A 27,098-nucleotide genomic window follows, 5' to 3' on the forward strand; every position below is an offset into this window, starting at 1 on the left:
AAAAGACTATACAGAGATGAACAGACAGCATGCGCCAAAAAACACTTTCATGGCATCAGAGGTTCTGATAATGTATAGATTTCCGTGAAAATATAAAAGCAATCTTTTTATCAGCATCACAATACTTTCTGTATACTTCCACACATGCTGAAGTACTGTATTTACCCGAATATAAGACGACCTCGAATTTAAGACATGCCTTAGTTTTCCAATGGCTTCCACAGAATTTAATTTTTAAGGAATTTTTGTTAATAAATTCACAGACATTGTACTGTACAACATAAAAACTTGACGCAACTTGTATATTTTTCTTAATACGCGAATTTAAAATGCCCCCACCCCCCTTTTTCCAACTGAAAAAAAAAAATACTCGTCTTATATTCGGGTACATACGGTTTAAAAAAAACTTTATTATTTAAGTTTTGTTCAAAACGATATTTTTTTCATTCATTATTATTATCATTATTTAATAATGAATGAAAGAAATATCCAATAGAACTGAAAGCTTATTTTACATTTCTTCGTAATTAGCATTTTGTCACAAAGGCTATTGTCAAAAGAGTTTATATTTTCCAAATGTTAAACATTTATTCTTTATTTCATGAAAATAAGATGTAACAATTTTATTATTATGACAATAATTTCAACTAATTTTACATTCATTTCACAAATTCTTGTGTATCCCTACAAGAATTCGAGTAGTATGTTATTGTGAAAGGAACTTAAAGTACTTCCTATATCCAATTTGATTACAAATTCTATGACAACAGTACATTTGAAAATAAAATTGTCATTTAATACAACTTCTCCTATGTCCTCAGTGTATTCTTTTAGTATTAAAATAATGACAAGAGAATCAGTATTTTCAACAGTATGAGGATCTTACATCAATACATGGACTGTTCTCTTGCACAGTTTGTGAAGGAAAACAACGCACTGACATCCATCATGGACATTTATCCATTCTTTACATACATACAGCTGTATAGAATGAGATTGAAATATCTCTCTGCCCTCCATTTGCTACAGTAATAGTGCCAACTATTTTCCTCGAGTATTGATCTCTATGCATTCTTAGTTTACTGCCAAAAGGAAAATCATGGCATACCCTGATAGTAACACCAGTAAACTGGTCATCGACTACCTCTCTTACCTATGAGCCAGGACACACCCGGGCAACTCCGATCCTATTTCAGAGGACGGTAGTAGAGCGTCAAATCAGCTGAAGACTTCCAAATGAAATGTCTTACTGTTCGCAGATCCATATTGGAATCCAAAACCTAAAAAAATAATAAATATTATAATAAGACTCTAAATTCAATTAGTCATTTTCTGTTAATTCCAGAAGTGTTAAAAATTTCAATCTATAAGTGTTTACTGCACTCTTCAACTGTGTTGCTGGAGGACAAATTTGCAGTTAAATAAGATTCAATGAACTTACCAGTGACTCAAAACTCTTTCAATTATATTTTACTGTATATTTTGTATACAATATGAATATATAGTAAAACATGATTTTGTGTGATCTAGAATTAATGTGAACCTGCATGTAACATGGAAAATTTCAGGTCCCGAAAATGGTTCCATAAGAGCAATGTATTTCCATGTTAGAATAATGTAATTTACTTTAGAATGGTATCCACATTTAGCATTAAAAATTTATAAATATCCAGATTCTTATTCATTTTAATGTTTTTAAAATATAAGCAATTGTTGAAGCTTGCTATCATTTGGCGCAGGTATACCCAAGAGGAGCCGAAATAAGACAATGTTTCACGTGGTTTAAATCCGAAAGCTGCTTGGCCTCTGGCTTTCCATTATGTAGTTGCTACTGGCGAGTATGGAAGTTTAGAGATTGTCTTTATGTTTAGGCCAGATGATGTTTTACACGGTTTGAATCCCAGTTCAGTTGGCCTTTCTGATTTTCTGTTATGTGTTTAGTGTTGGTGATGGTGGAAGTTTCAAGACTGTCTTCAAGTTCATTGACAACCTGTGTTGTTTGTGCTCTTTTCTACTTATTGTTTCAATAGGTCTATAGATTTCAATTTAATTAGACCTAATTATGATGGAGGAAAGGAAAAACTTTTTCTTCCACTAAGGAAGTTTAATTTAATTAGTGAAGTAGAGAGAAATGTTACTGTATCCATAAGTGATGAAATGGCTTGTTGATTTGGTATAGCAAATTCTTTTTTGTTGGAAATGTTGAAAAACAAACTAGTGATTCTCAACAATGCACATTGAAAGCAAAGAAGAAAAAAGAATATGAAAACACCACCACATGAACAAATGGAATACATGCTGATGGACTGGTTTAGTGGAGCACATGCTGAAAACAAAGTAATGAAACATCAATAATCTCAATGTAACTTGGTCTCATAGACTTTAAAGCATGAAATTGATGGTTTGATATAAAATATGGCATGGAATGAATCACTTGTAGGGCAGTGTGTGTATGGTGAAAGTGCTGCAGTTAGTAACGAAAGTTAACACTGGAATGATGAAACACTACTGTCACTCTTGAAAGAATTTGATATTCGAAACATATACAAGGTGGATGAATCTGGACTTTTATCAGCTGATGTCATCTAAAACTATACATCTGGAAGGTGAGTCATGCCATGGAGGAAAATTGAGTAAGCAGAGGATTATCATTCTCCTATGTACTAATGCTCATGACGGTGATAAAATTATATCTATAGTGATAGGTAAATTTCAGAACCCTCGATGTTTCAAGAACACTACAACAATACTATGTACACTAGTTGCTTGGAATCTGAAAGCATAGCGGCCATTAGTTTCATCTCTAAAACAGAGAATGGGCATTCACGAGCATATACTATAGTACTGCTTCGACCCACCATGTGACGTCGCTCATGCTTGCAGATCCCAGGCGGGAAGTGTAAATATTTCAGCAACAGAAATGTTTGGATGACCTCTGAAGTATTCACCAGTTTCTACAAAGTTTTGATGCACAGATGGGAGCAAAACATAGGAATGTTCTTCTCTTCATGGATATGTGTCTAGCCCATCCACCAGCCATATCATTTCTTTGCAACGCGAAAGTGTGTTGTTGTTGTTCCCCCCTACCTCCATTTGTATGAGTAAGCTTCAGCTCCTGGATCTAGGAATCATTCATTGCTTTTGGAGGAAATATCGTAAGGTACTTGCTTTTGTTGACTGGAAGGTGTTGAAATTAAACATCTTACAGGCAGTGCATATGCTCACAGAAGCTTGGAAAGCAGTAGCTAACTACTGAAATAATTGAAACGTGCTTTCTTGAGTCTGGCTTCAGTAAAGACGTAACTGAAGAGGAAGACTGAAGGAGTGGTTTCCCAAGATTTGGTACAAATATTCAGTATTGTACTATTACATTTCATGAGTTTGTGGCTTGTGATGATAATCTAATCAACAACAAATATCTGTGACGTTCAGGAAATCTATGATGACCAAAGTGGGGAGAATGGTGGTGGTGGTGGTGGTGGTGGTGATGAAGAAAAAGAGGAGGCAGAAATAAAACCTACTCGAACATTCAGTGAAGCTAATGCCAATATTGACACTATCAGAATGTTGTAACATCATTTAAATTGGATAACTCTGCTGTAGCAGAGTAAACTAATTGGAAAGGGACATTCTAAACTTGAAGCGCAGTTGTGCTAATAAGCAAACACTGTAAGACTACTTAAAAAATTGAAATATGTTAAGTATCTTTTGTTGGTAAATATTCAGATTAGGTAGACTAGTACATTTTTGGGGGCTTGGTATATCACAAATATTTTGTATATGTCATACAGAGGGCTTTCTAGAATATTTATGTATTTTTAGTGATTAAAAATAAAGAATCCTCAATTTAGTGGAAACCCATATTAGGAAAAAAAAACTGTCCATTGAAAAACGTTAATAGAAGTTTTACTATAATCTATCTTGGGAAAACTATTACAAATACTAAATTAAATATGACTTTTGTCTTATACTGACTATCACTTGAGATCATTTCGAGTTCTTGCATCCCAGTAGCATATAACAAGTTCCCTGTTGATACATGTAAGGCCCTGTTCGCATGAGAATTTCTCGAAACAGGTATTTATTCGAATCAATTTTGTGTGGACAACACTGTACACAAGGTTTGATTTTTTTTCCATGTGATACTTAAATTTCTACCTCTGATCAAGGTTCTGGCTGATATGTACATCTATTATCAGGCAGTACATCTAACTTGACTATACGTGTCAGAGGAAGAACAACTGTTTTTATATATCTGAAGTGTGATTAGTGTAATATGTAGCTAGTCGGTGATGTATGCAATGGAGGGGAAAAGGAACTGGCCATTCTATTCCATTAACTCCTGGCCTAGTTGCCTCATAAGTTGTGCTTTGTTGGTATCACTTGAGGTTCAGACCTGTGTTCGGACAGTTGACTAAACTACAAACAACTTAAATTTCATTATGCATGGGGAAAAACCAAACCGTGCGTACATTGCTGTCCTCAAGAAACCAATTAGAATAAATGCCCATTTCAAGAAATTCCTGTACCGTGTGAACGGGCCCTAAGGACTTTTCTCTTGTGAGGCAGGTACCACTATTTTTAAACACCTAATAAATTACGTTAATGATTCAGATATTACTGGATTGGTATGATGGGCGATAGCTGAGATAAAAAGAAACTGCAACATGGTTTCCTATTCTCTAGGAATAGGAATAGGTATAGTGTAACTGCCATATCTGCTCTATACAAGAAGTATTGCAAGGTATAATATCTACAGCATTTAGAAGAAAACAGGTAAGTTCATTTTCGGTTGAAAATGAGTTAAATGCACCAACCATTCCCTTATAATCAGATCCACGTCGTGTAAAGATGGGTAAGTAATCGTGCAAAATATGGACGAGTTATTAAGTATTGAATCTTTGAGGTAACTCACTTCTTTAAGATTTCATTATTCAAAGAGATGTACTATTGCAAAGTCAAAGTTCGGGCATTTATATTATTATAAACATAAAAACATGCATAAATTATTTTTGATACTATTCGAATTAAAAAAACGCAAAATGATCAAACACACAAAGAGTGATGAGCTTTATATGATTTATTTGTACCTGGTCATTACAGAGGAGCTCTACCCTATCTTCAGCTATTGAACCAGTTTCTTGACGCTCAGGATCAGTACGTTCTGTTCCAGGTGAACTCGGACCTGCTACAGAACCAGACTCTGAACCTGCTCCTAGCACCTTCTCATATACATGCTCAGCTACCTTGCGGACTTGAATGAAGTCATTGGCAATCAAACGATCTCTGGGGAAGAAACAGAAATTTTGGTCTAGATTCAAATTGAATATATCACAGAACCCAAAATGTATTAATTACAGTTACACACATGAAACCAGATTAAAATACTCTCAACATGCAATTGAAAACAACTAAAAAGTTATTGTTAACTAATGCTGAGTTTTTGGCAATAAAGCCATTAACTCTCTTGCTCTCCAATATTTCTCATACATACTGGGTTTAGAGCAGGGTTGGCGGGACATGTCCTGATTTTCATATAAAAATTCCAAGTCCTGCTTCGATTTGAGGCGGGATGCAAAAAGTCCCTCCTTCAAAAAATTAACATCCCTTGTATTTATTTTCTCATTACCTAGTAACTATTTTCTTCTAGGTCTAAATAATAACATTAAATTTAAATTAATTTTCTTAACAATGTAGGTTTGCACATTGGAAAAAACTAACATTTTGGCGAGTGTAAGGTTTGTGATAACGAATTCAGTGGTGAATATGATATTTCTTAACATTTCAAAAGAGATGTTCATCAGAAATGCCTGGTACAGAAAAAAAAATTCTTGCAAATGCTGAAGTCCAGAGATAAATATGTATATAATCTCCGAAAATGTATACTGTTTGTCAAATGTGGGCTTGGAGCACTAATATGCTAAGTCACAAAATAAATATGAATTTAAATATCAATAAATTTTATGCCATTGTAATCAATTAACAAACATTGAAATTTAATGTATTTTGTGCATGTGATGCATCTTTTGGAATTTGTGCTTTACAATCAATAATAAACAGCTTGGGAAACCTATGAGACAGAACTACTATTAAGTCATGAAGTTAATAATCACAAGTCCTTCAGAAAGATGTGAAAGAAACGTGATGTACTAGTACAAAACAATATTTATTTGGCTGTAAGTTAGCCAGATAAATATTGTTTTGTACTTGAAAACCTGTAACTACAATATATTCTTTTATTAAAATTGCAATTTTGGGATTCATATTAATCACTTCAACTGCATGTAGACGGATAATTTTTAATTCTTTTTTTTTTTCTTTAACAAAACGTTAAGTGCTGTATATGATGAAGAAAAGATGTCCCTCCTTAGTATATCTAAAATCTGGTAACCCTGGTTTAGAGGAAAGGGCTGGACATCGTTGAAGACAATTCTGATCCATTTCTTCCTGAAGACTGCACAATGGACCAAGTGGTGAAGAAAAAAGTTCCTATTTCGTTCAAGTATTTTGAAAAACAGTCATGAGTAATCAAAAGGATGCAACTGCACTTTTCCTTGGATACTCAGGAATTATATTTTGTTGTACATTACCAGAAAAAAGTAATGGGCCTCTTGAAAATTTTAAGTTCCATATACAAGACACTGCGCATGTTCAGAGACCTGGAGTGCAGATACACAAGTTGTCGTTTATGGAATTATTGAATTCATTCTATTTCAGGTGTTGTCATAACCCGTTCTAAAACACACTTGAAACGATGCGAAGAAAATGGATTTTATGTAAATAATAGATGCAGTAGAATCGAAATTTTGACCTTCGTGAGGATATTGACATGTTGCACAGGAGTGAAGCATTCTGTCTCATCTCAATACTCAGACGTATGTGTATCTTGTAGAAGGTAGCGGGTTCAAGCCTCATTCCAGTGAATTTTTTTATTTCCTGAATAATGTTAAAATTGAGTTTTACTAGACTTTGGACCAATGTTTCAGTTTGTTTAACAAAGGATGGAATAGTTACTGCCCAACTACTATCAATTACTATTAGGCTTAACCTGACCCCCCCAAAAAAAAGAAAAAAAAAAACTTTTAATTGGAAGATAGTTTGTCTCTGTCAAACAAAATAAAGATAACACAATTATATAAACAACAAAATGTTCTCTAAAACTCCATTTTAATCTTATCCCGATCGTAAACTAATCTCAGCAGCATAAGTTACTTTGTGTCAACTCATACTTGCTAACAATGCCTAGACTTTTTATCTCTTACATTTCTTGCTGCTCTTTTTAAACAAGAGAATACGAGGTCTACAGTACACGGCAACATCTAATTTAATACATGAACTTCCACGAAAATCTGTGGTGGCAACATTCAGATTACTTACAGGCCTTGATTCCCTCAATAAACATTTACACAGAATTCATATTGCAGGATCTCTTACATGTCCATTCTGCAACCTTAATGAAGATATGGATCAAAATAATCTTTTTCAACATCCAACTTTTACAATCTACCTACTAAATACTGGAGTGCAACAAAGTGAATGACATCAGTGTGAACTGCTCAACATTATAAATACTAACCAACCAACCTTCCTATCAGATACACATAAAGATCTCATATAAAAATAGTTATGGGCAACAAAATACAATCTGCTGCAGACATTATTATACCATTCCACTTCATGTGACTCACAAATTACTTACTTCTTAAGACTTTTCACTCCTGATGATGCATGTGGTTGTAAGTAGAAGGGTATTTTTATAAACTTCGGTAAGTTCTTCTCCACAACAATATCCACTACCCAAGGGGGAACAGTCTCATTAAGAAGAACACCTTCTGTCTCACCCCCAGCATCTCTCACCAGTAATCGATAAAGTGTCCTTCCCCCCACCTCACTGAAAGAAAGATACAATACATTAATATAAAATTGAATTTACTTCACGACGAATAAATTACATTTTTACTCTTATTTTTTAAATTTTTTAGTTGGTTATTTGACGATGCTGTATCAACTATTCTGTTATTTAGCATTGGTGGGATTAGTGATGGTGAGGATTAACCACAGATTACCTGACATTCAGCTTATGGTTGGGGAAAACCTCGGAAAAAACCCAATCAGGTAATCAGCTCAAGGGGGAATGGAACATATATTTAATATGTTTAATACATTTAACTGCAGTAGAACCTCTATTATCTGTGGTAATGAAGGGGTTGAACTGAATGGTTAATCGAAAAAATCGGATAATCCGATTTTCGTAAATTAAGTGAATAATACTTGTACTTTCGTAATTTTCTACGTGATCTTGTGTTTAACTTGCAAGGCAGAGGATCAGAAGTTCACTCATTCAAGTTTGGTTGTCAACGACTGCTTTTTATGGAGAAAGGAAATTCCTTGCAATGGCTGTCAGCAGAAAGATAGGAATAGTAGAGGTCTCATGTTGTAGATTTACATACTTTATACACTTCACCCTTGATTTTTTATTAAATCGCGCATAAATGTAACACCAATCTCGTATTCTGATGGAAGATGAGTCACAGTTTCTCTTTCCCCAAACTACTCCGTTATTTGCACTTTTTTTAATACTTAGCACAACACGTTTTCTTTTGACATTTTGGAGTACATTTTATACAGAAGTTGAGTAGACCATACTGTGTAAGTGAAAAGGCATGTAATAACACTCTCTAGAAAAAATACGTAGGTATTAATATAACGAAAAGTAGTAGTCTACTTTATATGTTTCTGTAGAAAAAAAGGGAGGGGCGAGAGACAGTCTGATAATCCATCAATCGGTTAATAGTGTGATGGATAATCGGAGTTCTACTGTACCATTAAATGAACTGTCATATTTCATTCTAAAGGGCTAAACCTTTTCCAACTTAATTTTCGGAAGATGTTTCAATTTTAGAAAAGGTAATTTCAATTTCGGTAAAGCTAAAGCTTTGTGTGAATCAGGTGTAAGTTAAGTCAAGTGCCCATCGCATTTTAACGCAAGGTAGAGACCTTACAGTTCCAGATTGCTTCACACTATGAAAGAGGATGACCCAGATAAGCATCTCGAATTTTGTGAGTGGTTTGCGAACATATACAACAATGAACATTTTAAGTATGTAGGTATAAGAAATAAATTTTACTTACATATTGAGCCAAAAGATTTAAAATTTCACTGACAAGATAGATGAAACTTATGCAATAATGACAACATAGTCAAATTTAATATTAAATTATTATTATTAGAGAGCAAGGAGTTAATGGCTTTATTACCAAGAACTCAGCATTAATTAACAACAATTATTATCCATAATTAATTTCATAATGTTCAATATTGTTTCTAAGAAGCTGATTGTAATTGTGAAAATTTTATGAAAAGATTTATTGGAACAGATACTGCAATTGTCGAGCTATTTTTAACATATTCCCCACTGGAATCAAGACTTTTTCATAGTGTGGGAACAACTGCTGCCTGGGATTGGAACCAGTTTGTGACAGCCATCTATACCTCTCTGTTGATTCCATGGTATGACAAATGTCTCAATTCTGGTAGGGACTATGTTGAAAAACAGTTCAACAATTGCTATATCTCTTCCAATAAATCGTTCCATTGTGTTTTCTTTTTGTGAATGACTCCAGGGAACACTTCCTGGTCGCGCCTAGTATATAGTTTCGATGAAATCAGTTCATGTTATTTTTTACTTGTACCTATTTTATCACTAATAGATATCGAGTTTACAATGCGAAATATGCACTTATCCTGATATTGCCAAAAACTGGCTTGTACTGTTATTCCTGCCTATCAATTATTATAAATGAATTACTCCATTCCCTGAGTCCCAAGAACTATTCTTTAATTATGCACAATAATGACCGACAGGAAGAAAAGGGCATCCAGAATCTTGATACACAGTCACTTGAATTTATACATGTACTTTTTTAATGATGTGTACGTTTAAAGTATACCAAAAAATGACAGAAAAACAAAACATACCTAAATATTACAGGAGTGTGACCAGGTACAGAGAAGTACTCATTGCCTCCTCGTGTCTGACCCGTTCCTTGCTGGTCTCCTTGACATTCAGTGTCCTCATCTACTTGCAAAGGTCTCCACCAGTGCTCTAGAAGAGCTTGGAGTAACAAATTTCCATAATTCACTAAAAATAAAATATGTACATGAGATAAGCCACAGTTGTTAACAATTTCCAAACAACAGAACAGTATACAGTAGAGTCACAGAAACTCGACATCTGCAGAAGCTTCTCTATTTTTTTCATGGCAGATAAATCATGAAATAAGTCTTTTTATTTTATTTCTCTACTTACTGGCCAAGCAATATGAATATAGGCAGTAATTTTTGGAACATTCTGTACTGTAATGCATAACAACATTCCTGGCGACAAGTGACTTGTATGGGGAAACTCCTACTTATCACAGGTAGCAGCTTTTGAAAGTGGGACAGCTCGTGTCAATTATTCATCACTTACTGTATTCCTTTTTATTTTTGCCGGGAGGATCTTCCACTGAAAAATGAATTGTAAAGATTGAATGATATGCAGTAAATGCACGAATTTCTTCCAGTTAAACTTTCCGTGGACTGGACTTGCCATTTCTAAGTGAATCATTGTGAGGGAAAGTTTTCAATTGAGTGCTGTATTATTTTACCAGTGAAAAGATTGCGTGAGAAGAGGATACAAAACAATGTGACTATAGAAATGAAACTGGAGGCATTAAAGGGGCTGGATAAAGGGAAAAGTGTAAATAAAATTGCAATGAACTTAGAAGTTAGACAGACGATAATAATTGGCTGGAAAGGGAAGAGATCAGAGATTGAGCCTTGGTGTGTCAAAAGAGTATGTACCAAGTCTTTAAAGGAAAGAAGAAATATGAAAGGAGAAAAATACGAAAAAGTCAGCGAGGTGATGTACCTATGGTTCAGGCAGCAAAGATATGAAACATTGATTACAGGACCCATATTGTAGGAGAAAACTCGCAAATTTTATCAGGAATTTCAGGAAGATGACGAGTCTGGATTTACTGCTAGCACTGGATGACTCGCCAAGTGGAAGAAGAGCTATGGAATCAGGCAACTGAGTGTTTGTGGTGAGAAACTTTCTGCTGACATGGAAAGTGTTCATAAATTTAAAGAAAATTTTCATAAATTCATTGAAGAAGAGGGTCTTACCAGAGATCAGATTTATAATTATTGTGATGAGACAGGTTTTAATTTAAGAATGCTGCCTTCGAAAGCTCTTGAACTTTCACTGTATCTTGAAATAATGTGTTTTGTATAACTCTTGTACGAGTCTGTAAAACACGAAATTTTCGTAACTCGACAACTTCTCAGTCCTAGAGACTCTACTATATATCATTCCTCTTGGAGTTCACTTTATAATACTTATTTTCAAAACATGTCTGTGCAAAAAAAAAGAAGGAAAGAATATTTTATAAGTAAGATAACTTCGTATAAAAAGTCACAATGTCGCCAATAAAATCTGATAAAGTATGTCAACCAAATAAAATTGCGTAATCTATTAACCCTTAGAAGCTGAAAGACTTATACCACTATTGCACGCAAATGTCTAACTTTTAACCAGGGGTTTGTATACCTGCATAATTGGGTAAAATTGTGTTGGGTTTGTTAGCCGAGCGGTTTAAGGCACACAAAATATGTCCGGCCAGCATATCATGCCTAAGATCGCAGGTTCGTGTCCCAGCCACTGCAGTCAATTGAGCCTGTGGTAAAGGATAGGGAGGGCCCATGTAAAACAATTGGTGTAATGGTATACATGGAAGCTGATGGGGTTTCAGTTGACTGCAGTTGAAATGATTTTGCTAATTTTTTAAGAAAGAAAAAAAAAACATTACAAAAAAAATTTATTGTTTTAATCAAGTGCAATGTCCTTAATATTATATAAAATTAAAGAATATCAACATATTTTATATATAACATACAATTTATAACATATTATATCACGTCATGACCATAATACTGCTTCTATAATGGACGCACAGCTCCTAAGGGTTAATAGACATTAGTTAAAGTAAAAACAATTCATATATACTGCATTACTGTAGATATAGAGACAGTCATGTTATGAACAATCTAAACAGAGTTGTAAAATTGAATCAAAATAAAATAAAATTACTTGAAAAAAAAAACACAATATAGAATATAACATAAATCGACAGTCATAACAAATACAATCAATTATTATAAACAAAGAAGCTGCAATGCAAAATACACAACCCCAACACTTCAACCACTTTCTTCATTCAAAAGAAAAACAGAACATTATCCTTTTTAATCCACAGTATCAACATCACCATTTTCTTCATTAAAAGGAAAAGAAGAAACAAAACATTACCTTTTTGATCTACAGTATCATTTGGAGCTAAACCAGCTTCTCTTGCAGACACCCATGCAGAGAAACAATCATTCTCATCTTGACCCAGATGAATGGTCAGCATCTGAATAACAGTAAAATGAAGTCATTTGTTGTAATAGAGAAATCATTACAATATTATTACATTCCTTTACTGGTAAGCAAGAAAACAAATGGAATATATCCAAGCATTTAGGCATTAGATTACTACTACTACTTATTACATTCCTCACATATACTGTATGGACATGAATATTCTAAATGAGAAAGAAACTACGTATTATAATCCTAAAATAATGCTTGAATTACATGGTACATTTTAACTTCTTACTGACCATGAATGAGTGGTTATCACCAATTTGTATTAGAATTTTATTAACTAATGGATTCTTTATTTAGAATCATTATGGTGAATTGTAAGATGCTAAAAGGCTTTGACAATATTAACTGCTTTCTGAACATTGCCTACATCCTGCTTTATATCAGTGATTTGTATAATTAGGCATTATCATTCAGAGAAATTCCATATTATTCTAGGAAGTATTAAAGAATATATCATGAACTGGTTATTTTACGACGCTTTATCAACTACTATGGTTATCTAGCATCTGAGTGAGATGTAGATGATAATGCAGGCGAAATGATGCATGGTTGTTCATCCACATATATGCATACTTTTGACATCCATATATATTTCGACATTAAGAGCATATTTTAACCATATTTGATCCTGGTAATTTTTAATATTTGCAATGACAAAAACTGTTTTCTGGACTCTTGGAACACTTCAGCAGACAGTGTATTTTCTTGACAAAATTTATTCACAACTCCTTGATTTGACTTGAGGAATATGTACAAATCATTAAAATTGAGCAGAAAGCAATAATTTTCATTTTATTTAATTAGATGGTACTTACGATTTTAAGGTATGTCTTCTTAGATAGATTTCAGTGTATGATACAGTTGGCAGGGGCAACTGAAATTGGTGTGCTTGGTCTGCCAATTTGCTTTGTGCAATTAAAAAACAGTGTTTTATGCTCAATTTCATTAGTTTGTATGTTTTATGCAAACAAATCAGGGAGTTTTAAATAAATTTTATTAAGAAAACGTGTCAGCTAAAGTAAAGAATGATAGTCTGAAGAAGATTAGGGATATGACAGTGATGTGGACGTTAATCCTACCATGTTACTAGATTACAAGTTTTATTCACTCACTTCATCATGTGATACAGAAAGGACTTTTTCTGTGCACAAATTTATTTTTACAAATAGGTGAAACAAGCTGGATCCTGGAAACGGAAATGATGTCACAAAGTTTGATACAGTTATAAAAGAAAATGAATTGTTTGTATTAAATTGTTTTTAATTCCTCACGTCGGGTTGCTGTACACGTATATGTAACTTTCTAGATTAGCTCTGTACAGTAATAGCAGTCTTTTGTATAGGTGTACACGTCATGCACAATTGAACAAAACTGTCCACAGTTTGTAGTCTATTTGAGATATTTTCATGCCGTTTTTTTCTAGTGTATTGCAGAGAGTCTGTTTTTAATGTCATATGGTTGTATTATGTTTAACCATTTAGAAAACAGAAATAAAAGAGTGACGTCATGTAAATTTAATTCTATTAGGGGACTTAAATACCACTTCAGTGCTTAGCACCAGGACTTTTAAGTACTGGGTTGCCAATAAGGCAATAACTAAGAAATTGAAGTGACTGTGTTTCAAACGCAATAATTTGAATATTTCCTGTTATATGCCTAGCATTTTGTTTCTCGTGGGATCCTATAATATGGTAATTTTTCTGGCTCTTTAGTTCTAGTGCACATATATGTGCATATTTTGGCAATTTTAGGTGTATATTTTAGAGTTTTTAATATATGTAATTTTCAACACTACTGATTAAGAGTTGGGCAACACGATTCTTTTTCAGTAGTCAATTCCAACGATTCAATCATACATTACAAATTGATTCTAACGATTCTTCTCAGTCTGCGATTCCAACTATTCTTTTGAATCGTCAACGAACGACTCACAGAATACTTTCCTTTGCAAACCACGCGTAGAACAAAAACGTTTTACATTTCTCGCATAGATGGCATAAGAGGTGAGACATTGAATTGTCTCTTTCTCATTGGCTGGAACCATTCAGCATGACCTCCATTAGTCTACAAAATTACCCAAGATAGTGTTTCTAAATTATAATTTATCAACTGAACCTTATTATGAAGTACATTTTTTGCATTACATCTCTATTTAACTATGCAAATTTCAGGTTTGTGTTCATTATTTTCCATACTTAACAAATGCAGTATTTTGATTTCACTCTCGCTCGGAAGCATTCGGCATGGTTTGGAAATGTCCGCTGACAGGTTACATCAAACAAGTAAATAGAATCGTGGGTTACGATACCATGTCAATTCGTTACTATTCTTTTGAACGACGATTCGTTGATACCACGAATCGATTCTTACGATTCTTTATTATTAGTCATTTGAATGAACGATTCGTTCACGAATCGACCCAACTCTACTACTGATCACATAATAACTATCAAGTACTGATTCAAGTGGAGTTTCTTATATTGATTGGATGCTGTGGGTGGGGAGTTGGATCTTCCCTTACAGTAGCATGGGGAGTGGAATGTGTAAGTAACAGTATAGTGTTGCCTGCCTATAAGTTAACTGCCAGTCAAGGTAACATTGGAAGCGGAATTGAAGTAGGTACATTACGTGGTAAAAATTAAAATTTAATTTTATGTCCATAAAACTGGAGGGAGGGATATGAGAAGGGGGAATTTATAAGTGTAAATATGATATTTTGGTATGGAAGAAAATTCAGGCATTGAAATTTAGATGAAAAATATGCTGCGATTTTAATGCTGATGAAATGGTTTCTATTGGCACATACTTACTCCAGTTTTCAAATCCACATTAAACCAATTCGGAACATACACCATCTTGAATCTTTTTTTCACTTCTTCCTCAAAATCAGCCTGGCCTAGGTCTTCTAATTTACATGCCTGAAAATAAAAATATCACAAAAATCAAATTTCCCGTTCACAATTAATATGAATATGAGTATTTTAAGAGTTTAGAAATATATGGAGTACATAATTATATGAATACAAGAAGAAAAGTCTTAAAATGCAGGTTATGGTCAATAATTTTCATAGATATCATTGTCAAAATTCAGTAACAGACTCATTTAACAATTAATATATTTTCATTTTAAAATCATATCGGTTCTGTGCCTGAATTTTTTTAAATGTTCCTCTCAGTCTTAATATGAGTGCACTCTGATCTCCTTTGAGGGATAAATTGTTAGAATTGGATTATTACATTTTATAGACCTAATGTGAAAGTCTACATTTAGATATTTTAAAAAGGCACACTTAACATATTAAATGTAGACAGAAAATATTAATGAACAAAGGATTCAGAAAAGAAGATGCATCCAGTCTAATGGAATTTTAATATTTTAACAGAATGCATAATAAAAAAGAAGAGGAAAACTAGCTTATTCTACAGGAAAAGTCAAGGAAAAGGAGCCTATTCTGCTGATGATACTGGTCTAATTCGCGAGTATAAAGATAATTTAGGCTATACATTTTGTTAAAACTATTTTTGTTATTAAATCATTCACTCGATAAAAATAAAAGTGGAGCGTCTATATTGCAAATTAGATTTTTTTTTACTTGGTTATTAAATGACAAGGTACAACTACTATGTTATTTGATGTCGATGGGATTGGTGATAGCGAGATGAGGCCGAGGATTCGCCATAGTTTACCTGACATTCACCATACAGTTGAGGAAAACCTCGAAAAAAACACAACCAGGTAATCAGCCCAAGCTGATCAAACCCACGCCCGAGCACAATGCTGGATCGGCAGGCAAGCACCTTAGCCAACTGAGTTATGCTGATGGTGCAAATTGGATTTAGTTAAAATAATTTAATAAGTAATGAATTTTAATTAAGTAGCTGAAAAAACTGAAAGAATTTATAAAACGGTTATATTACGGGTTGCACTGTATGATGTGAAACTTGGACTCTCATTTTGAGAATGAAACAGAGGTTAAGAGTGTTCGAGAATAAGGTGCTTAGAAAAATATTTGGGGGCTAAGAGGAATGAAGTTACAGGAGAATGAACTGCATGCATTATATTCTTCCCCTAACTGCATGCATTATATTCTTCCCCTAACATAATTAGAAACATTAAATCCAGAAGTTTGAGATGGGCAGGATATGTAGCACATATGGGTGAATCCAGAAATGTGTATAGAATGTTATTTGGGAAACCTGTGGGAAAAAGACCTTTGGGGAAGCTGAGATGCAGATGGGAGAATAAAATTAAAATGGATTTGAGGGAGTTGGGAAATGATGGCGGGATTATGTGAGGGCGGCAATGAATCTCTGAGTTCTCTAAAAGCCATTTGTAAGTAAGATGTTGAAAAATAGAGTGCAGTTAGAGGTGAGGAGAGTGAATAATGCAGCAGGAGTAACAAAATATCTTAATATCCATGTCTGGAGGAATAAATATTTGAGAGTAAAGGTGAAATATTACATATAAAACTATTATAAAACTCTCATAACACATGTTACAGATATGAGAGTAGGAAAATAAAAATTAAAAAACACATATCCAAACCAATTAGCAGCAGCGGTGGTGGCAGCAGCAGCAGCAGCAGCAGAGCAGTAGCAGCAGCAGTGGTAATGGTAGTGGTGATAGTGGTAGTAATAATGATGAACAGAGAGTGTAGGGTGAACACTGCACATTAAGAAAAATTAACATTTCTTCAAACATTTTTAACTTACCTACCTTGAGTACATCATAGACCATAACATTATTCTCTGTGTCCTTGGTGAGAATATGCCGTTTATCATTCAGTATGTGATAATGCCTTACTGCAGGACCTCCTTTAATTACAAGTTCTGGCTTCAAACTAAGAGGTTTCATTATCTCTTCATCACCACTATCACCAAGCTGAGAGTCTCTCTTGGGTATTGCCTATGACATATCAAGTTGTTGTTATTATTATTATTATTATTATTATTATTATTATTATTATTATTATTAGACAAAGTTAAGAGGAATAAACTTCTAGAAATTTTGCTCAGTGACAACGTATTTTAAGACAATTTATAAAAGAGTTATTAGTAATTGTAATTTCAATTACTCGTGTGGCAAATCAGCAGCAGAAATTCTGTTGTGCCTTTAATTCGTAAGAGAAATTAGAAGTGCTGATATTAGAATGAGACTATTACAAAATAGTGAAATAAAAACAATTCAATGATATTTTATAATCTGACACAGATATAAGTAGACCTAGGATTTTTAGGCTCGAATAGGATAGATCGCAACAATTTTATGTAAGAATCCCTAAATGTATGCAACACGAGAAACTTTCGTGCAATGGTATTGCCTAAAACTAAGTGCATTACAGAAAACATGTTTCAGTCTATATTAAACAAGTCTAAAAATTCGAGTCTAGTTATGAGACTTGCTAAAACAGAAAAAAGAATGATGGAACTCTCTCTTACTACACCTACAATTAACAGAATCGAAGGTAAATTAAATGCTAACATTAGACCATGAGAGAAAAAAAGTAAATATAACACTACCAGGAGGAACGAGAAAAATGATGAATTCAGAACTCTTAAGAGGTAGATGTTTTCGAAATACGTTGATTCTATTCTTGGACGAGAATGGATACAAGAAGTTAAATTAGACTAGACCAACTTAAAAACAATTTATGCTGTCAAGTCAATCAAAACTAGATGCTATAAACTATGCTTGACAATTTCAAAGACATTTTTCAAACTGATATTGGTGTCATATCAAATGTAAAAGGTCAGCTAGTACTAACAAAAGATGTGAAGCCTATATGTATGCATTTATTTACACTGCAAATGGGCAAACACCCGATGACAGTGGTTAATTTACACACAATAATTACAATGAATAATAATAGTTAAAATAACCTAATTAATAAATAAACCTAATTTTCCATTACAACCTACATATATACACATAAATGTAACATGCACATGTATAATTACTTTGGTACTGATACTCTTTCACTACTTTCCAGCACTCTCATTTTACTACACTGGCACTATGACACATTTCACTGACACTATAAATTTTCATTAATCGAAACCGACACAACATGCTTCCAGATACAACACTTTAAATAAAACAAACAATTATGCCCTTAATATTCCGCAGAATCATACTTATAAAATATATTGACCTAAAATTGCTAGTCTAAGATCCTCTTACAAGCTATTTTAAACTAATTTACTATTCAAACCAAAGGAATAACTTGTCAGGCTAAGTAAATAATGTCCCTGAATTAGTACACTATGCTATTAAAGATAAGCAGAGAAATAACTAGAAAAATTAGAAGAAGAAAGAATTATTGCAAGATTGATCACTCTGAATGAGGCACTCCAATAGTTCTGGATATTAAAACCAACAGGCCGGCAACAATGAACTAGTCAGACCTTGCAATGTATACTAGAAAATGTGCGCGCACGCATGCACGCACACACACACACACACACACACACACACACACATATATATATATATATATATATATATATATATATATATATATATATATATATATATATATATATACTGGCTGCTAGACGACTTTGTTGTAAAATCAGATAAGAAATAAAGAAAATGTATAATACACAACAATAAATAAAACTGTTAAATAAACCATTATTATTATTATTATTAAAATTAATAAAACATGAACTCTCATCATCACTACATAAGCCAGGCAGACCACAAAATTTCTCGTTTTCCTTGTGTTGAATGATGTACGATTGAGGAACTTCAATGCAGTCTATACTCTAAGAATATGTTGTTGTTGTTTAATGCTTGGCCTTGGCAGTGAAGCCATTTGCGCATTTGCTCTCCGTATTTCTCTATGATTGATGCAGCATTGGTGCAGGATTGATCACAGGTTTGAAGATGGTCTTCAATCATTTCTTCTTCTTGATCACACAGAAGGTAGTTTGGGTTACTGTAAATTCCTATTTTGTTTAAGTGCTTCACTAAACAGTTGTGATCTGTGATAAATCTGAATTTTCTACTGAAGTTTTGTGAGGTGCTTGAGGGATGGTTTCTGGTTTATTAATAATGATATTCACTTTCTGTCCTTGGCTTTGTTGTGTAGTTCTTGGTTGTGTTGGTCTTTGTATCTGTTTTTAATTATTATCTTTTTATGGATATGAAGGATAATTTTTATTCATCTTTTGAGGTAGGTCACAGTCTTTTTTTTGCAAGATGAGCAGCCTCATTGCGAGAGATTCCACAATGTGCTGGTATCCACTGTATATACAATATGTTTACATACAGAAAATCGTAATATTTCAATAAAATCAGTTAAATATTACAGGAGCAAGATGACAAAATGCCACTGCCACTGCTGCTGCCATCGCCACCACAGCCATTGTCATTGGCACTGCCATCACCATTGTCGTGAACTTGGACCTCATGGTCTATTCCAGCTTCAACTTTATTTAATCTAAATTGAATTTGCTATCATATTTATGGATGTCCACAACTGCAGCAATCATGTAGGATCTTCCAGCATTAGAGAGAAGCTTAAATGAGCAACCAGACTTCTAACTGAGCATTGCCATCTGAATAAACACTAGATGTGTTGGACCTCATAGAGGACTTGATCTATAGGAAATGTGGGATGGATGTTAAGTCTTCATCTCACATTCTGTTGGACTGTCCAGATGTGAGACATATTAGGTATCGATACCTTGGAAAACACATGTTTTCTCCCAAGGAGATTCAGGAAAACAAACCCAGCAGCATTTTGAAGTTGTTTACCTACTGCGGTCTCCGCGGTCTCCCAGAATGATTTCTAATTTATAGGGCGCACAATGGGCCATTTGTGCCTAAAGTGCTTTTGTAGTTAGGAGGAAAAAGAAAATAAGGGTATAATCCAGTATAATGTGATGCTCTATCCCAGGCCTGCACAAGGTTTGTGCTGTCCAAGCCGGCTCACAGCTCATGAGCGGAATCCGGATATTAGCTGCGCTCTGTATAAGGGTAGACTGGAAGAAGGGGTGATCTCGTACAAAATAAACACAAAAGAAAGTACTATTATGAGTGCTTATAAAATGAATTCCCGTTCAGTGTTTGCAAAACTATCTTGGACTATTATTAATTAATAAAGAAATATTTATTTTACAGAAGTAATAGAAATTTTATAGCTTCTTAAATGTACAATATCATTTTGTTATATTTTTATTTATCAGTACATCAACACGAGGTTTTATGCTGTTGGCAGATGAAAGGAACAGTAGCCTAATGATCATAATGAAACATCAGTTACAGATGTTCGATGTCTGCCTTCATTAAAGTTGATTATAGAAAACAGTTGCTCACAAATATAAATGTTGAGTCAAACATAGCAATCATTTTCACAGCCAGCCTGTGTAGTCGTGGATATTATTGCTAATGTTTAGTCTTGTAAAAGTCAACCAGGCTAGTAGTATTATTCAAACGATCTTTAGCCCTTAGGTCACATTGAAGATCAGTAAGTTCGAATTGTAAATCGTTAAATGTTATGTTCCATCTTTTAGATTCCTCCATCCTGTACTGCAGCAGTAGGTAAGCAACGTGAACAGTTACTGAGAATAGGCCTACACACTGCACTCCACTAGATAATTGAGTGGTCGTTTCCCTCTCCTCTACCTATATGTCATTCTAATGTATCTTCCTCTCAGTTTTGGCAAGCGGTAAACACCGCTCTCCCGCTCTGAAGGAGCGCATGCGCTCGTTGAGCGCTGTTTGTGCAGGCCTGCTCTATCCTCTATATACCTCTGATTGAGGTTCTGGCTGATATGTACATCTATTATCAGGCAGTACATCTTACTTGACGATATGTGTCAGAGGAAGAACAATTGTTTGTCTACATCTGAAGTCTAATTAGTGTAATAATATGTAGCTAATCAACGATGCATATAATGGAGAGGGGAAAGGAACTGGCCACCTACCCCATTATCTCCTATCCTAGTTGCTCATAAGTGGTGCCATGTTGAAATCACTTGTGAGGTTCAGACCTGTCTTCAGACAGTTGACTAAACAAACAACTATCCTCTGCCATCTCAAGTATATGTTCAAGGGATTGATGTTGACAATCCTGCATTCTCTCAACAAGATTAAATATTTTTAGTTTGGCTTTTATTTCCGTACTGGAGATTCTATCTTCATTACAAAAATTAAATTATGAGCAGCTGAAATAACAATAATCTGAAGTAAAATTATATTACACTTGTCTATCCTACTAAACTCTGGCATACTATTTTATACAGAATTTGAACATACCACATCTTTTCTACAGAATGTTAAATTAATAAAATAAGTTACTTGCAGCTAACCCAGTTCTTTATACAAGATTCTGATGTTGCGACCCACAGAGATCCTTGATCTGGAGTCATCACCATTTTCAGAATAGGAGCACTCTCTTCACATATTAACACTCGCCTTTCAGGATTTCGCAGATCAGTCATGAAGATTTTACGATCACGACCACCAGAAATCACATGACTAAATGTATCTGTTGTCTGAAACACAATAAATTGTGTAATTAAGACTATAATCTAATAACACAGTACCCAAATTACATGCACAATTAAAGAGCTATTAATGATTACAATATTATTATCTTTCCTCTTGAGCCAAATACTGGAGGGAAGTATTTATAATATTAATTTTACATAAATCTTCAGTTCTTACAGTTGAATGTTACAGGAGAGCACAAGTTTATTTTTTCATTGTCTATTATTTCATGATCATATTCTTTTGAAGGTTTCGAAAATTCTATTATTGCACTTGTTAATTCCTTGTAGTCACAAACTGTGGTCATGGATCTTGTACACAAGTTTAATAAAAAAAACTTTTTGTTACTTTTTTTTTTTTGTTTACATATCACATAATAGCATTGTCAAAATAGAAACTAAACACGGTTTCTACATTTCCTGCATGAAAATTTGTGTGACAGTCAGTGAGTACTTTCGTGTACGCAGATAAGCCCCTCTCACTGTCCACATTGAACCAATGTAGGAAATTACACTTCCTGCAAACAATTCACATCAAATTCACAAAGATGTAACATACAACATTCTTCAATCTTAGTTGCAGTGGACTACAGTTATCTATCTTTTTTTGATAGCCATAGAGAAAATACAGGAATATTGGTATTGCCAAGTCAGTAACAAATTGATTGAAACAAAAGCCACAACAATGATTTTAGCAATATTGAATAAAATTTTGGTATACATTTCTCAGTTTTTGTGATGAAGGGATTCGTGTTTATTAACATATTTCACACAATTATATAAATTTCGCGTTATTTCGCGAGTTTGTTTTGCTTAAATATTGTATTTTAGGTATCTAGAAACGTAACTGTAACAAAGAAAGTAATTGTGGAACATTTTGCGCTTAACACTATTAACAAAAAATATGGCCCCTAACTATAATTAGTGTACTTTGTTGTTGTTCACTAACATTTTACTGCACATATCCAATTTGTTCTCTCTCAATCTGTGTAACTGCAAAGATTACACTCATCAGCATCGGAATGAGAATCAGCACTAGTATCACTTTTTTCTGGTTCATTTATATTTCTCTACATTTCAAGTTATAATTCACAATGAAAGTTTTCATCATTGCTCAAGAGCTCATTTAGTATTTTATCTCTAATTCAAATGTCTGATGTAATGCTGGTGTTACACTTATGGCTAACTGTGAAACCACTTTCTTTCTTATGAAAAAAGAAATCACTTTCTTGGAGATTTTTATGTGCGAAGACTTACAAACTTTGTCGGAATAGTATATACCAGCAGTAAATTTAAAACTGTATGTTCAGCATTAATGCAATGATGAAATGATAATCTACAGACAAACAGAAAAATCTGAAAGATGAACCTGGTTCATAGAAAAACCTTCTTTAAGTGCAATATCTCCCATCTCTTTGTAGATTTTCAACAAGAAAAAATAATGTATGACATCACACTGGCAACCATTAAAGGGCCAGTAAAAATTAAACAAAAATAATCTATATGCTCCATTGTATTGATTTCTGCCCTACCCTTTGTCTTCACTTCCCTAGTCTTGTGCCTATTATTCAATTTTATTTTATTTTATATGGGTATATACAGGGTGGAAGTAAAATACCCTTGCTGATTTTCAGATCGAATAGCTCATGTTGTATGTACGTAACAAAAAGCTATAATATCATATTGGTGAAAAGTTAATAGTTTTTTCAGAAAAAAAAAAAAAAAAATTCTCTCAAATGTATAACAACCTCTTATTCGATAACTTTTGCAAGTAGGATCGTGATTTTTGTCCATATCAATATGAAAACTAATAAAGAATAATTTATCCCTCTGGTGTATTTCAATATTGTGGACTGTTTTCGTGTAAATTTAATTTTAAAAACTTCTAAATTCAAGCAATTGCATGCTGCGAGTTGGTTGCAGCAGAGCGCCAGATCATCTAGTGAGACACACTGAGTTAGCGAGTTTGTTGATCTCTTCTCACATCTGTATCATGAGAAGCATGTGTTCGCAGCGATGTTGTTGGACTGCTAAAACTTCCAACTTAATTTTCTAATTCAGCATGCATTTGATCACAAAACGTAATATAGGTTTTCTATGCATTTCAGTGTACCCTATCTGTATCTTCAATGTTTGGTATGATTTGTAAATCAGATAAAGTTTTCTAAATAAACAGTCTCAGGTAGAAGTCTTATTTTCAATACATGTGACTGGTTGAAATGTTTATTTTGGAAGTGGATGTCATAAATTACTGAACTTGATGAAGAAACGAAATTCTTTGCCTTGCACACAAAACCCATTTCTTATATATCCTTGAAAATTTATCTTTACTGGGAAAAGAATAATAACCTATATTTTTATTATGTATTAACACAACTAGAAATGTTGCATGAAGGCATTTAGGAAAATGTTATATGAATAAACCGAATAAGAGTAATAATTTCACTCATTAATTAATAACTGGACACCAGAATTATTTGTGTGCACACATGACCTCAACAATCTAATTATACAGCGTAAGACATGTAAACATTCTCACTGTGTTTGGCAACTTGGTCAGAGTGAAGTCACTGCAATGGATTACCAACTTCATAAACTGAGATAAATTGAAACTGCTTCCATTATATGAGATAATTCAAGGAACCATAAATTATTAACATTAAATGTGGGAAAACAATAAATCAGGGTAGCATAGAATCGAGATTCTACTGTATTAATTCATGCTAGTAACATAGGGAATACCTGCAGAGTACTAACATAGTCCGGTCTTAAGAGCAAAAATTCTTGACAGGATTTTTTAGAGACTAACAAAATAATTCCTGATTTGAAAATATTAATTCACTCAATCACTTGGGAACTATTACACGACTTTCAGTACCTTAAAAAGACAAAGTTTTAAACTTCCCAAAATCTAACGTTTTCAAACATACCAAGAGTGCCCAGACACCCTCTTCATGGATGCGTATGGTTGTAATGCAGCGTTGCTGGCCAAGTGACCAAAGCTTGATAGTACCATCAGAACTGCCTGACAAACACTGTGTACCATCACGGTTTAGTACCAAAGCTTTCACATTATCTGCATGACCTGCAGATTTAAAAATACAATAAAACATCTTAACAAAATCTATTTACAAAAATAAATCATCACACTTTTAAAGAGTTACATTTATTTAATAATAATTAATAATACAATACGTCATGCACTGCCACTGAGATTAACAATACACCCACCTTTTAATTTCATAAGCTTTGCACATGTTCTCGGATCCCATACCCTCAGAACTTTCTCTGTACTACCACTCACAATAGCTGTGCCAGAGGGGTTCATTGCTAAACTATAAATTGAATCTTTATTTCCATTTAAAGATGATGCTGAAAAAAATAGAATTTTAAGAATGTAATACAGGTATTCAATAATTATTATTCAATTATACCACAAAGACATGGTGCACGCGCACGCACGCACGTACGCACACACACACAAAAAACTTTCTACAGGAGCTTGAAGTAACCCAAGATAGGCAGAATTGGGTAAAAGAAGTGGCAATATATATTCATAGCAAAATAGCACCTTTGCGTTATTAAACAACAACACTAAACACAATGCCTTAACAGAAAATATCCATAATACAATAAAAATTCTGGAGAAAAATCAATGGAAAATCCACTTCAGCTGGGTTAAAGCACACACAGGAATTATTTGCAACTAGGTGGCTGATAGACTGGCAAAAGAAGCTGCAGAAGGCGAAGAAGCTGAAATAACTCATAGCAGAATGCTGAAATCCACAATCACAACACAAATAAACAAAATAGAACTACAGCACTGATGGAACTAATAGATCAACACACCAAAAGGGACAATAAGCAAATCCTTCTTGCCTTCAATTAAACAAAATTGCCCTTAACACTTGAATTCACTGCAATGATAACAGGTCAAGACAAAACTATGGTCTATCACCACAAATTTCATATAATGGATGATCGATCCTATGTAAACATGTAACATGTGACAACAAAGAGCCAGCCATCTCATATATGAATGACCAAGTGTAAAACAACAAAGACTAATATTAATATCAGAAATAAGGAAGAAAGGAAGCAAATGGCCAGTAACTACTCAACAACTTCCAATTCAGTTGAGAGCTTTCCACCAATTTATTCAATCACTTAATTTGTAAATAGACATAACAGAGAAAACATAATGGACTTACTTACAAAATGTACATCATATAACTACTAGATAGAGCTTAAATATATTCAGGGTTAGGTCGAAAATTAGGATATGGTTAGCTTTATTCCTGTAAAATTTTACTTAGGTCGACATCTAAAATGTACATAAAAAAACCAGATAGAGTTTGAGTACTGCATACAGATCCAGTTTTAAAAATAAGCTATGGTTAGTCTTATATCTGTAAAATTTTATAATAACGAATTCCTTAATTTATTGTGTTGTATTGTATTTATTAACATTCCATGGCATTCGTACATTGCTTCACAGCTAGAATATGGAACAAGTCAAATAATACAAAATGTACACTTAAATTAATATTGTAATAGTCAAACTGCTTAATAATGCAAAAAAAGCATGCAATATTACTTTGCGGCCATGCTGATTATTATATCGATAAGAAAAAACACACACATATGGATGGTAGCCCCCTTTATTTGCAGGTGATATATTCCAAGACCTACTGTGGATACTTCAAACACTGGATAACATCAAACACTACATTAATATAGGTTCTTTTCGTTTAAATACATATCTATAACAAATTTTAATTCATAAATTACGCCAAAATAAGATATTACCAACATTATGCTCTCTCTTTCTCTGTCTAAGGTGAATTAAATTCTGTTAGCTTAACGTTCGAGGGATGATGGAGCAATGAAAGTTTTCACTATGCCACTCCAAACAGCACAGAATTTGAAACTTATGAGCTGTTTACCACTTATTTTTGGGCCATGGTCAACAACAGAAACCGAATCCATGGGTGCGAATATATATAAGCAATATGTGTGCAATATGTTATAACTGCAACTTGGAAAATTCAGGTGGCCCAAATTTTGTTTCTGGGTTTGTACATAAATGAAATCGTTTCTGAATGGAAAAAAATTTATACTAAAGAA

At 33.7% G+C, this 27,098-nt stretch overlaps 1 protein-coding gene across 2 annotated transcripts in view; it reads right to left on the bottom strand.

Annotated features, from left to right (window-relative positions):
* Positions 1-562: 562 nt before the first annotated feature.
* LOC138709659 (WD repeat-containing protein 48) overlaps positions 563-27,098 on the bottom strand; it is a 41,647-nt gene continuing 15,111 nt past the window's right edge. Inside the window, exons 4-13 of one of the 2 annotated variants that reach the window (XM_069840595.1) lie at positions 25,203-25,343; positions 24,902-25,056; positions 21,792-21,977; positions 17,191-17,379; positions 15,284-15,391; positions 12,354-12,456; positions 9,980-10,142; positions 7,700-7,891; positions 5,091-5,286; positions 563-1,280 (exon numbers count right to left, since the gene is read on the bottom strand). In XM_069840595.1, coding sequence (XP_069696696.1) covers positions 1,188-1,280; positions 5,091-5,286; positions 7,700-7,891; positions 9,980-10,142; positions 12,354-12,456; positions 15,284-15,391; positions 17,191-17,379; positions 21,792-21,977; positions 24,902-25,056; positions 25,203-25,343 — 1,526 coding nt within the window. In that variant the 3' untranslated portion in view covers positions 563-1,187. The remainder of the gene's footprint in view (positions 1,281-5,090; positions 5,287-7,699; positions 7,892-9,979; positions 10,143-12,353; positions 12,457-15,283; positions 15,392-17,190; positions 17,380-21,791; positions 21,978-24,901; positions 25,057-25,202; positions 25,344-27,098) is intronic. The other variant, XM_069840596.1, reaches the window with a different exon arrangement.

The sequence above is a fragment of the Periplaneta americana genome, chromosome 11, assembly GCF_040183065.1.
Source record: "Periplaneta americana isolate PAMFEO1 chromosome 11, P.americana_PAMFEO1_priV1, whole genome shotgun sequence".
NCBI lineage: Eukaryota > Metazoa > Arthropoda > Insecta > Blattodea > Blattidae > Periplaneta > Periplaneta americana.